Source organism: Geotrypetes seraphini, chromosome 11 (assembly GCF_902459505.1).
Source record: "Geotrypetes seraphini chromosome 11, aGeoSer1.1, whole genome shotgun sequence".
Lineage (NCBI taxonomy): Eukaryota > Metazoa > Chordata > Amphibia > Gymnophiona > Dermophiidae > Geotrypetes > Geotrypetes seraphini.
In genome coordinates, this window is record NC_047094.1 from 29,956,167 (window position 1) to 29,969,604 (window position 13,438).

A 13,438-nucleotide genomic window follows, 5' to 3' on the forward strand; every position below is an offset into this window, starting at 1 on the left:
CTGTTTCTGCCACTGTCCCAGGCTTCTTTAAATTGTTTTGACAGCGTCAGTCCCCTCCACCCTCTACTACTAATAGAACACATCTTGTATGTCATTAGCACATAAGAATATAAGAAATGTCATACTGGGACAGGCTGCAGGTCCATCAAGCCCAGTATCCTGTTTCCAACAATGGCCAGCCCAGGTCACAAGTACCTTTCATGATCCCAAAGAATAAAACATATTTATACTGCTTATCCTAGTCATAAGCAGTGGATTTCCCAAAATCCATCTTAATAATGGCTTATGGACTTTTGTTTTAGGAAATTATCCAAACATTTTTTTTTAAACCCTGCTAAGCTAACTATTTATTTTATTTTTATAAAGTATTTATATACTGCTTATAGCCTAAGCAGTTTTTACATTCAAGTACTCAAGTATTTCCCCCGCCTGTCCCGGTGGGCTCACACTCTATCTAATGTACCTGGGGTAGTAGAGGATTAAGTGACTTGCCCAGGGTCACAAGGAGCAGTGCAGGGTTTGTACCCACAACCTTAGGGTGCTGAGGCTTTAGCTCTAACCACTATGCTACACTCTCCTGCCACATTTATTTTCTTTAATGGACAGATGCTGCTGGGTGATAACGTGGCTAATTCAGAGGTCTACAAGCAGAGAGGGAAGGGAAAGGATTTTTGGATTTAACTCAATAGTTGCTCCAGGCGAACTACATTCAGGTACAAAAGGTAGATATCTGAAGTTTTAACAGAAAGCAGATTAAAACTTGCCATTTTCTCTTTCTATTTAACATGAAATAAACAGCTGCCTCATGAAGCACACAGTGACAGACCGACATCTGGCTTGCCTGATAAAACTATTCCAAGGGAATAACCCACAAACAATGTCTACCACAAGAAATGAAAGCCAGCAACTGAAAACCAAACAAAGAAATCAAAGACCAGGGCATTGCAATCCAACAGATGTCCTGCAGTAACTCTACAATAATCTCAGTTCTCCATCCATATTTACCAATACAATGCCTCTCTTTCATTAGAGGTTGCGATTCCCAAAATATAGAAGAACATCACCAGAGTGTTGTCTGCACATTTTTTTTTTTCTTTTTTTGCGAGTAGTGGAGTAATAAGAAGGTCGCTGCAGGGAACTGGTTTTGGACCTCAATGAACTGCCATGCGCAGGGTTTAGGTCCATGTTCTCATTGTCTGGATTGCCCAGGGTTTGGAGAGCTGTGGAGGCAGCGTTGATTATCTCGGGGAAAGGACTCATGGCCATAGCTCAAACGTGACACCTACTGGCCGATCTTCAAAGCTATTTAACGAGGCGGATATCTCCCATTAAATATCCTCAGTTAGCGGCTAGCAGTTAACTGGCTATATCACATGACTTAGCCGGTTAGACACAGATATTCAGCTCCAAACCGACTATGTTTAGCGGTTAAAACAGGTTGCATAAATAGCAGGGTTATTTTTAACCGCTAAACACAGTGTATCGCAAACTGTGTGCCGCAAGATGCCGGGGAGGAAGAAAGGCCAGGGCCGGCTGACTGTCTGCAGGATGTGCCTCTCGTCCGCATCTCTTCCCTTCCAGCACCCTCCACTGGCAGCTCAGGGCCTTTGAACAAGTGCACGACATCATCGCGTCGACGTCCACACACTTCTGGATGCCCTCGAGCCCTGGCCGCCTTGTTTAGGGTGCCGTGGCTTCGCAACGTTTGCAAGACACTGGCTACACACTTACCTGCTTAGGGCAAAATATTGGCTTAACCAGTTGACAGAGTCAAAAGTGAAGCCGGATATTGAATGCCAGTCGCCGGATATGGCCTGGAACTGAATATCCAGTTGACTGCCAGTCACTGTGCAGTCTGACACCTGCTGATTATTGGGGGGCTCCAGAGGGAGCTGCAGCCTCTGGCCCTTTTCTGGGAAAACTGCTGCAGTGGCTGTGTGCTAAGTTAGGGTTCTTGTTGCTAGGTGTCGTCGACTCATGCTCGAGTCTTTGCGACTTGATGAATTACGGATCTAAAAAGAAATTGGTTCTGTGCTAGTCCGGAAAGATCTCCTATCATCATCCCCATCGTGTCCAGCCCTCTGATTGTAGTTCGCCCTCTTCGCCTGGATCCTTCGATCCTCCCAAACATGATGTCAAATTTCAAGTTTAATTAAGTTTAATATACCGACCATCGACTTGCGCCTGGCCGGTTTACAATGCTAACAATGAAAGGTTAAAATAAATTAATATAGGGGGAGGGGAAAAGTGAACATTAAGATGAACCGTCTTTTCGTTTGCTAGTGCAGACATCCATTTTGAGTATTTTGGATTATTGTAATATTATATACTTAGGGGCTTACAAAAAAATACTCAAAAAATTAAGACTGATTCAGAACACTGCGGTTCGTCTCATCTTTGGATTAAAAAAATGGGAGCACATTACCCCTTTCTATCAAAAACTTCACTGGCTGCCAGTGGAGTTCAGAGCTCTGTTCAAGTTTTCCTGCATTAGTTACAAAGCAGTTTTCGGGATAATACCAGATTACCTTGCCTCTCAGTTTCCTTTGAATTGTTCCAATAAGAGTCATCGTAGAATAAATCTTTTCAATTACCCTTCTCCAAAATCATGTCAATACAAGAGGTTTTTCGACAGAATTTTCTCATTTCAGGTCGCCAAACTGAATGCAGGGTTTGGAAAACTTATACTTGAGGCCACTTCTTATTTTGATTTTAGAAAATCTTCAAAGACACGCCTGTTTGACATGTTTACATCTTAGGCGTGTTACTGTTTTTAACTTCTCCTTGTTTTTTAACAGATATATTCTCTTGTTGATTGTTTTATTGATTGTATACATTTTTTCTGTTGTGAACCGTTTTGAACTTTTGGTATAGCGGTATACAAAAAATAAATTATTATTATTATTAAATTACAGATACGTACATGAGCTTGAGGGTGAAGGGGGAGGGGAAAGATAATAATTACATCATTAAAAACAAATTGAAAAAGAGAAGAGGGGAGGATATAACATCAGGAAAGGGGACCGGCATTCAGGTACATTGGCTCGGTGAATGCATCCATCAAGCCATGTCTTATTGCTCTTTTCGTAAAATAGTAAAATCTGCTTTGTTTGATAAATTTATCACTTAACTAGATTGTTTTGAGATTATAATTTTTAAATCTTTTACTCTGTTTTTACCTCATTATATGTATATGGTTCACTGACTGTTCAGTTTCTTATGATGTAAACCGCCTAGAACGCTTGGGTAATGGTGGTATAAAAGAATAAATTTATTATTATTATTATTATTATTAGATAGATTGTGAGCCCACCAACCCAACAGGGAAAATGCTTGAGTACTTGAATGTAAACCACATATGCTATAAGTGGTTTATAAATCCTAAAATAAATAAATAAGCTGAAATAAAATGTGAGATAATGATCCTCCTTAGTTAACAATAACTAAGGTCCAAAAACCCCTTCCTCCTCCTTCCTTTCCCTGGTCTTGACATCTTCCCCCCACCCCCTTCCCCATCCAGTGGTCTGACATCTCTCTCCCTTCCCCTTCCTTCCGTAGTCTGGCAGCTCTATCTGCCCCTTCCCTTTCTTCCCCTGGAGGTCTAGGGCATCTTTCTTCCCCCTTCCCCCCGATCCTGTGTGTGCTTACCCGACGCTGCTGTAACCCTTTGACCTTTGTCAGTGAACTAAACGCTGTCTTTGGTGACCCAGAAGCTTTTTCTCTGCAGAGAGAAAGCTTCCAGGTTGCCATAGGCAGCGTGTCTAGTTCACTGACTCTGACGACGGCCAAAGAGTTACAAAAGTGCCGGGTGAGCAAGCACAGGATCTCGCGGGAGAGAGGAGGACTCCAAATAGGTGCGCGGCGAGGGGGGGGGGGTTACCGGAGATGGAGGAGGACTCCGGATAGGTGCGTGGCACGGAGGGGGGGGGGGGCTGGAGAGGTAACAGGACTCTGAATAGGTGCTCCGGGGGGGGGGGGGGGGGAAAGGAGAGAGGAGGATTCCGGACAGGTGCACCTGGGGAGGAGGACTCTGGATAGGTTGAGTTTTTGTATGATTACTAGATGTCGGGTTTCCCTGGACAAAAGTTGTTAAATTGAAAATCCGCCGGACTTCCGACACAGTCCTCAAAAAGAGGGCATGTCCAGGGAAATCTGGACAGCTGCCCGTTTCCCGACATTGTACTTTAAATTTTCAGGGAAGCCGCCACGCAGGGGGGACAGGCCTGCTCATTGATGCTGCGCGGCGGCTGTTCTAAAGATTTAAAGTACAATGTTGGGAGGACATAAGGGGTGGAGTCGGGCGCTGGTGACAGGCTGTGCTACAGGATTCCGCTGGGGATAGGGCGGAGTTCCTGCCCCTCCCCTCCCCCAAACCAAACATAATCCCACTGCCTATGAATTTAGGGGTTTTTCTTTACTTAAACCAATTGTTTTGTCTGGTTTTGCTTGTTGGACAATTAGCCACAGCCGCTGTATCCTCAACTGAGGTGACATTAAAGGATACGTGAAAAGTACTGACCTATACAGACTTAGCTCTTAAATTGCTCAGTTTTCACAGGAATCTATTACCAAGTTTCAGGAGTAGGATTCCAGATTCTTGAATGCTGGAGAGGACGGAAGCCCAGGCGGCTACTTCCTTGGCTACAGGGACTTCATTTGTTAGGGACCGTGTCCATTTAAATAGACAAAATGAGGGGTCCTTTTACTAAGACCCGCTAGCCGTCTTAACGCACGTTAAACGCTAATACATCCTCAGACTATAATGGACGCGTTAGCGTGCGCCTTAGTAAAAGGACCCCTGAGTCTTTGGAAAATATAAAATCAACCAAAAAAAAAAGTAAGGTTGTTGAATTTTCCTAAGACTCATTTGTTATTACCCATTATTTTATGAAGAAAGTGCCTCAAGAGCATCCTGATATTTCCTAATGAGTTTCCACTGTTTCTAATTTGTTTTATGGCTCTTCTAAAAAGTTCTCAGCTGTGGAAACTGATGAACCCCAGATGGTTGAAGATGTTTCGAGTTTGGTTTTAACTAATTTTCTAAAATCTTCAGTAGATGAGATCTTGTCTAGGGCTAAGAACATTAGCGGTTAGGCCAGCTGCAAAGGTTGAAAAAAAACTGTGATTTTTTTATTTTTTTTTTTAAAGGCGTATTTTTCAAAGAAAGATGCTCTCTTTTTTGTGGACAAAAAGATGACAACATTTATGTGATATTTCAAGAGCTACTCAGGCATGGAAAAAGTTGTTTCTTCAATTATGACTGCGAGTCTTGGCAGCGGGGGCAACTTTCTTTTCCCTGCAAATGTCCAGAGACCTAGCAGGGAGTTAGATATTTAGAGAATTTGGGGGAAGATAAACGTGGAATAGCTTGAAATGGTTCTGGATCTGGCTAAGTTTCCATCACTTTAAAGATCTCTTTTTTTCCTTCTGGATTTATGCTTGTTTGGGGTTGGGGATGGGGATTGGAATATATGCATATTATTTATATAGTCACAGCAGAATACGGTTCAACTTCAAATCTGTCTTCTTGTGAAGTTTATTATAAATCAAAATGTAAAATGAAATAACTTCACAATAAATATGTACTTTCCTTTTATGTTACACTTTTCTTTTATTGATTGTAGTTCCTCCCCACTTACCTACTGTTAACTATTCAAAGTTGTATTAATATGTTCCATGGATTTTATCCAGTTTTCCTCTGTTTTTATATGTTTTTATGTTTTAATACATCTTTATGTAATTTTACACTGTACACCGCTTAGAAATTTGAGTAAGCGGTTTAAAAAGCTTTTTAATAAACTTGAAAGGGTATTATCAATTCTTCAAGCTTCCCCTGATACAGTATTTTAAACAGGAACTTATTATCACTCAAGATGGTCTTAAGTATCTTAGGAAAGTGGGTAGACCTCAGCAGCTACACCTGAACCATATTATTTCATTTAAGGTTCAGGATTCGACGTAGCTAGCCTCCTCATTGGTCTTCCTCCATCCTCCACTATGCAGTTATAGTGGTACTTCGGAATCCGAATGCCCCAGAACTCGAACAACCTGGAATCTGAACTTTTTTTTTTTAATTAAATTTTGCCTCGGAATCCGAACGCTGCTTTGGAATCCGAACGTACGGGAACTGCAAGCGTTGCTCAGTCCAAAGCTTCCACTCTGATGCAGCTTTCTGTTTCCGCCTGTGAGGGAAGCTTTGGGCTGAGCATCGCTTGCAGTTGCCGTTGCCGATCTTGCAGTTTCTGCCATGTGGGCCCGATCTTGCTGCTTCTGCCAGGGGGACCTGATCTTGCTATCTCTGCCAGTGTGTTTACTGTTAAATTTACTGGAAAATCTGAGTTTGTGGGACCAAGGAACGGATTAATCCAGTTTCTATTATTGGAACTCGAATGTTATGGAACTCGAACGGGATTCTGGAACGGATTTAAGTTCGGATTCCAAGGTACCACTGTATTAATCTTCTAATTTCCATTCATTTCCATTCAATTCAATTCAAGTACTATTCAAGCAAAAACGTATCTTTTATGCACAGCTGAACGGGGCTCCAACATTGATCCACGTTTCGCTAAGGTGCTGTTTCAAGGAGCAACCCCATAACATCAGACCTGCTGCCCAATGGCAATATTTCTTTCTCTCTTTCCAAGCACCATCTCTCCCTGCCCTCCACCCTATGTCCAACATTTCTCTCTCTCTTATCCATCCATGCATGTCTCTCTCCCCTCCACCATATGCAAGATTTCTACCTCTTTTGTTTACTCCTGGCAGAATTCTGTGCAAAGAAATTCAAAATTCTGCAAGTTTATTTGTCAAAATTTAAATAATATTTTTGCTAATTATAATCCATGTGTTTTTGTCTTGCGTGCAATTGTTTATGAACCGTTTTTCTTCTACCTTTGTTGTCTGGATATTTTATTTTTCCATCATGATTGTTCTGTTTTCTTTTTTCTGCTTTCCTGTCTGCTAATTCTCCTTCAAGTGATTGCTATCTATTTGTCTTTTCTACTCTCTCCTGTCTATTCCCTCACTACACCTATCTTAGATATATTGATCATTTCTTTTTAGCTGTCTTACTCTTCTCCTCTTTTTTCACTTTTCAACTTCCTATTAAATTTCCATCTTCTCTTCCATTTCCCATCCTCAGCCCTCCATTCTCTTTTATCTTCAATGTACCTCCATTACCATATTTCTACCCTCTGTTATATCTATCCATTTCCTCGTCACCTTCTCTTCCTCCTCTTTAGGGTTCTACCATTCTCAGCATTTTCCTTTTTCCACCCTTATAGTCCAGCATCTTCCCATCTCTTCCCTGCTGCACTCTCCCCCATGGTCCAGCATTTCTCCCACTCTCTTCCCTCATTCCCATTTCCAGGGATCGCTCCATCACTCCATTCTGCTCCTGGATCCAACATCTCCCTCCTTCTCCCCTTCCATCTCCTGTGTATCTCTCTCTCCCTCTCTTCTACCCCCATGTCTAATACCTCTCTCCCTTCCTTGTGCCCTATGTCAAATCTCTCTATCCCCCTCCATGCACCATCTCTCCCTTCCTCCCCTCCATTATTTTTAATTTCATCTTCTCCCCTCACCATGCATGTCTCCTCTCCTGTGCCACCATCTTTCCTTCCTCTCACCCTCCCCTGTGCTACCAACTTTCCTTCCTTTTACCTCTTCCCTCCCCCAGTGACACCAGTTTTCCTTCCTGAAGTTCATTTCACCCCTTCCCTTCCCCTGTGCCACCAACTCTTCTTTCTCTCCTCCCCTGTACTCCAAGGTTTGCTTCTTCGGGTCGCGGTATTGGCAGTGACCCTCACACGCTGCCTGCCGCAAACCCAGAAGTCTCCCCTCTGCTGTGGAGAGACTTTTGGGTCAGTGGCAGGAAGTGTGTGGAAATTGCTGCCTATACCACAACATGACAAGATTCAATGCTGACACGGCCTGCACAGCGAGATTTTGTATGGGAAAAGGGAATTTCATTCTTTTCTCCCATCCCCCTGTGCAGTAGTTTTTCATCTCTCCCTCTCATTCCCCTGTACAGCACTTCCCGATAATCCCTCCCCCCCAACACCCCCGTAAGACCTCAACCTTTGGGCCTCCTAAAGCAGCAGCTGTGGTGAACAGGCTGCTCTCAGCCTGCGTGCAAGGGCTTCCCTCTGCCGCATCATCAGTGATGTGGCAGAGGGAAGGCCCGGCAGGTAGGCCAGGAGCAGCCTGTTCACCGCTGCTGCTGCTTTAGGAGACCCGGAGACTCGGGATTCACTGAATTGGAAACACATTGATTCACCGAAGTGAATCGGGCAGCACTACTGCCTACAAAACGTGCCTCTCGCAGCACACCCGGAATCTCACTGTGACACACAGTTTGCGATAAACTGTCTTAGAGGTTTAACACTTCTCTAGCTCTATAGAATACACTCCTACTAGGGGCTGCCATATTGTTAAGAACTAGAAATGTCCCAAGTTTTAATGTTCCAGTAATTTCAGTAGCTCGTTCATGATTACAAATTTGGCGCAGACTCCTTTTGACAGTGTTCCATTTCCATTTTTATTTCTCTCTTATGACATACGGCTACTCTAGGCCCGATTTACTAAAACTTTCCTTTCATTTCGTCTCCAGGGGAAATAGCCTTGCTGAATCAATCCCGCTCTTCCTCATCAGGTAACTTTGTAGGGATAAATGCTATTAAAGTGTTTGAACTTTAGCTTTTGAGAAAGCCAAGTCTGCACATTAAAAGACATGAAATATGTGGAAACTTACTGTACCTGACTGGATAGTCAGCGGCGCTGAGGTTAATGAAGAAGTCCCAGGGCCAGTCTTTCATCTCCAGCAAGTCCTTCATATTCTGCAGATACATGGAAAGAAGGCTGGCTCCTCCCCAGATGGTCGACATCCTCCAAGGGGTGACCCGCACATTCGGATACCGACTGGCTATCTGGAGCACTTGTCTGTGCAGATAATTGGATCGCTTTCATGAGAAAGAAAAGTAAAACATTTCACAGTCTACAAGAGGAATCGTTTCTTTTTTGTAAAGCAAAAAGCTGGACTTTGATGAGCAACGACGATCTAACTATAGACAAGCAACTCTTGTCTATAGTTAGCCCCCCCAATGTAGGTCGGCCCAGGGAGGGAGGAAAGGCCCTACCAGCAGGTTCTCAACTTTCTTCTATTGTGACACACACACACATGGGTTCTACTTGTGCAGAGGTTGCAATCATTGGTCTGCTCTGTATTGCTTGTACAATCTTTCTTACATTGTATTGTGTTTCTATATTACCCTGTTCCTGTGTTATGACCGTGCGGAAGTTCTAATGAAGATATTATTTTTTAGAAAATGGAATTTGAATATATATTTGTTTTGTTGTATGACGAGTGAGAATTTCGGGACTAATGTGCACTGAGCTAACTTAATTGTGATAAGAGCAAACATTGCATGTTTTTCTAATTAATGCACATTATTCTCTTAATTCACTTAAGTAACTTTTCCCTCCTATAGGATAAGGCAAAAAAAAAAAAAAGTGTTAATTGTATTATTTAAATGATGTTATTTCATTGTGTGTTAGCGGAATCATTTTTAACATGCATATAGCTTTTAATAAAATTCATACTAAAATTACAGTTAAACAATGAAATATGTAGGCGTGCATTATTCAGCTCTAAGGACTCCTTTTACGAAGCCGCGTTAGCGGTTTAATGCGCGTAATAGCATGCGCTAATTTGCCAGCTGTGCTAGCCGCTACCGCCTCCTCTTGAACAGGCGGTAGTTTTTCGGCTAGCGCGGGGGTTAGCGCGTGCTAAAAAGGGGCGTGTGATAAAACAATGTTCTTATATATGACACACCAAACACTAACATTAAGGGCTCCTTTTATGAAGCCACGTTAGCGGCTTTATCACACGCCCCTTTTTAGCACGCGATAACCCCCGCACTAGCCGAAAAACTACCGCCTGCTCAAGAGGAGGCGGTAGCGGCTAGCACAGCTGGCAAATTAGCGCAGGCTATTACGCGCGTTAAACCGCTAACGCGGCTTCGTAAAAGGAGTCCTTAGAGCTGAATAATGCACGCCTACATATTTCATTGTTTAACTGTAATTTTAGTATGAATTTGCCGTATTAAAAGCTATATGCATGTTAAAAATGATTCCGCTAACACACAATGAAATAACATCATTTAAATAATACAATTAACACTTTTTTTTTTTTTGCCTTATCCTATAGGAGGGAAAAGTTATTTAAGTGAATTAGGAGAATAATGTGCATTAATTAGAAAAACATGCAATGTTTGCTCTTATCACAACTAAGTTAGCTCAGTGCACATTAGTCCCGAAATTCTCACTCGTCATACAACAAAACAAATATATATTCAAATTCCATTTAAAAAAAAATAATATCTTCATTAGAACTTCCGCACGGTCATAACACAGGAACAGGGTAATATAGAAACACAATACAATGTAAGAAAGATTGTACAAGCAATACAGAGCAGACCAATGATTGCAACCTCTGTACAAGTAGAACCCATCCCTAGTCAGACCGACCAAAACCCATTTTATAATCTAAAACCACAAACAAACCAAGTCCCCTCCCAGCGTCACCTCGGTACCAGCAACACAAAATTGCTCCGTTGCCAGATTCTGTGAAGCAACACAAAACCCAGCAAATACCATATATACTCGAATATAAATCAATCCGAATATAAGTCGAGACCTCCTTTCCTCCCCCAAAGGAGGAAAAATGGTTGACTCAAATATAAGTCGGGTGGCTTAATATTTAAGTGCCCTGCCCTGTCAGACTCTGCACCCAGCCCCCTTCCCTCCCTCCCGTCAGGCACTGCACCCAGCACCCTTCCTTCCCTCCCTCCCCTGTCAGGCTCTGTACTCAGCACCCTTCCCTCCCTCCCCTGTCAGGCTCTGCACCCAGCACCCTTCCTTCCTTCCCTCCCTCTCCTGTCAGGCTATGCCCCTAGCACCCTTCCCTCCTTCCCCTGTCAGACTCTGCCATCTCCCTCCAAGGCTCTGCCCTCTGTCCCCCCTCCCTGCCATATCCTCATACCTCTGCCAATCCCTGGTGGAGGTGTAGCAGGCAGGAGCAAGCTTTCCAAACTCTTGCCCTGCTGCTAACCGGCTGCGCAGATCGAGTTTCTTCAGCTGAGCGGCACGAGCAGGAGCGCGATTTGGTGTGGGATCCAGTAAGGAAGCCGCTCAGCTCCGAGCAGCAATCACGCTCCTACTCATGCCGCTCAGTGGCCAAAGAAACTTGATCTGAGCGAGAAGCAGGAAGATCAAGATTCAAATTTCACTTTTCCCATAGATGCTCCTCATGGTCTTGAGGAAATCACTCAACTCTCCACTGTTTAAGCCACCAACTTACGCTGTAAGTCTTTTGATACAGAGAATTATCTACTACATGTGATTGCAGCTTGCCTCGAGCTCAGATTTAGAAAGCTGAGCATTGAGGGAATAGTTCTATAAGAAGCGCGCCATTTAGGCACCAAGAACGCATGTAAATGACCAGAATACTGGCACGTATGGGCACATGTGTGCACACAGGGCACATGTGTGCACACATGTGCAAATGCCAATATTCCAGCTATGCACTGTTCTATAAAATGGAGCCTAAATGCGACAGTGTGTAGTTTAAAGGTAGGCATGCACATGGGCGGAGTCTGGGTGGAATGTGGGCGGGCCACATAGCTACATGTCCAAATTATAAAATACTATCATTTATGAGTGTTTTTACAACTCTAAACGTGAGCAATTACATCTGCCCTCTGACTGGTATAAGCGGACGTGCCTAAAATAGAGAAGCACCTACTTTCTTTCATAGAATTTACTCCAAATAGTCACTTTCTTGGCACCTAAAAACAGATGCCTCTTTACAGAATTACATAGAAAAATGGGGAGACCCAATGATCCACAGTGAAAACAATCCACCGATGAAAACAAAAACAAAAACTGTGGATACAGATGTTCTGGAGATAATTTATAAAACACTGACATATAAAACCATGAAAATTCAATTAAAAAAGGTACAATGATAAAAAATACTGTGATAAAAATCCAACCGGACCCTACATGGTCTGTGTTTCGGCGAACTCGCCTTCCTCAGGGGTCCAATGGTTTGCAACCTCACATATAAAGAATTGCACTGAAAACAGTCTATTGTCTTCTTAGCATTTTTTTGCTACTTCAGCTTGTCTGCGGTGTTCTTTGCTCACATGTTTAAAGACAATAGACTGTTTTCAGTCCAATTCTTTATATGTGAGTTTGCAAACCATTGGACCTCTGAGGAAGGCGTTGTTCGCCGAAACACGGACCGAGTAGGGTCCGGTTGGATTTTTACCACAGTATTTTTTATCATTGTACCTTTTTTAATTGAATTTTCATAGTTTTACATGTCAGTGTTTCATAAATTATCTCCAGAACATCTGTATCCACAGTTTTTGTTTTTCTTTACAGAATTACCCTTCACGGGCATAAATAAAATTTCCCCTGACATGCAGTAAATGTGAAACGGCATGCAAAATCCCAAAAGGCATGCACCCAAGTTCCCAGGAGAACAACTGAAAGATGTTAAGATCTTTATTTATTATAACTCTTTCTGGAAACGTCAATGCACAAATAGATCATGCATTTATCGCTACCAAACACCCTGTGTACCGTTAAGGATAGATACGATAGGTCAGTACCAACGTAAACAGATGCAAAGAACACAGAACAGGATGCATTCAAAAAGACAATGAATGAAGACATCAGATCAGACGAGCAAAGCGGCAGTATTAAAACAGAGAAAACCAGCTGATGGATGTGGATAGGAAGAGGACGAAAGAAGAACAGATCAACAGCCATGGAGATATGCAAAACCCTCAAAGAGTAATAAATTACCTTGTCGCAATGAAGGTAATAAAAATGGTCTTTGTGGTAAATGGCTTTAATCATGCGCTGGAGCTGACGAGAGGCTCTGCCGTGAATGACCAAGACAAACGCTATCCTGACTGGCTTGGTGGGCACATATTCCACAGAGTCTTCATCCCACTGGACATTGTTGTTAGCTTTTCCTGTGGAGGAAAAAAAAAACCAGCAAAAAATGCTGATTAATGCTGATTAATGCTGATATATGAGTAGGCATTCTATCAAATATTTCCAAACAGAAATGTTATAAGCACAAATAATTGTGTTTAGTGGAGATGCTACAGTCTGAGTGCTCTCAAGGTTAAAATTTTATGCTAGTATGCAATTTTGTCAGAAGATAACAATATCCCACATATTTTTTTTCTCTTAATCAAATATATGCTTTCATATTTTCAAAAGTGCAAGGCCATTTTGCTGCAATTTCTGAGCTATTCACATTTTTGAAAGCATATTACCATAGTTAGTTTTGGGTGTTTTGGTATAGTTTTGGTATATTTTCTCATTTCTGGTTTTCTGGTGTTTTCTTCTCAATGAATTT

General features: G+C 42.4%; 1 protein-coding gene across 3 annotated transcripts in view; it reads right to left on the bottom strand.

Moving 5' to 3' along the window:
* The window catches only part of XYLT1 (xylosyltransferase 1), a 400,948-nt gene that overhangs the window by 122,256 nt on the left and 265,254 nt on the right, over positions 1–13,438 (bottom strand). For all 3 annotated transcript variants that reach the window (XM_033914711.1, XM_033914709.1, XM_033914710.1), the window contains exons 3-4: positions 12,874–13,046; positions 8,758–8,960 (exon numbers count right to left, since the gene is read on the bottom strand). In XM_033914711.1, the coding sequence (XP_033770602.1) occupies positions 8,758–8,960; positions 12,874–13,046 (376 nt within the window). The remainder of the gene's footprint in view (positions 1–8,757; positions 8,961–12,873; positions 13,047–13,438) is intronic.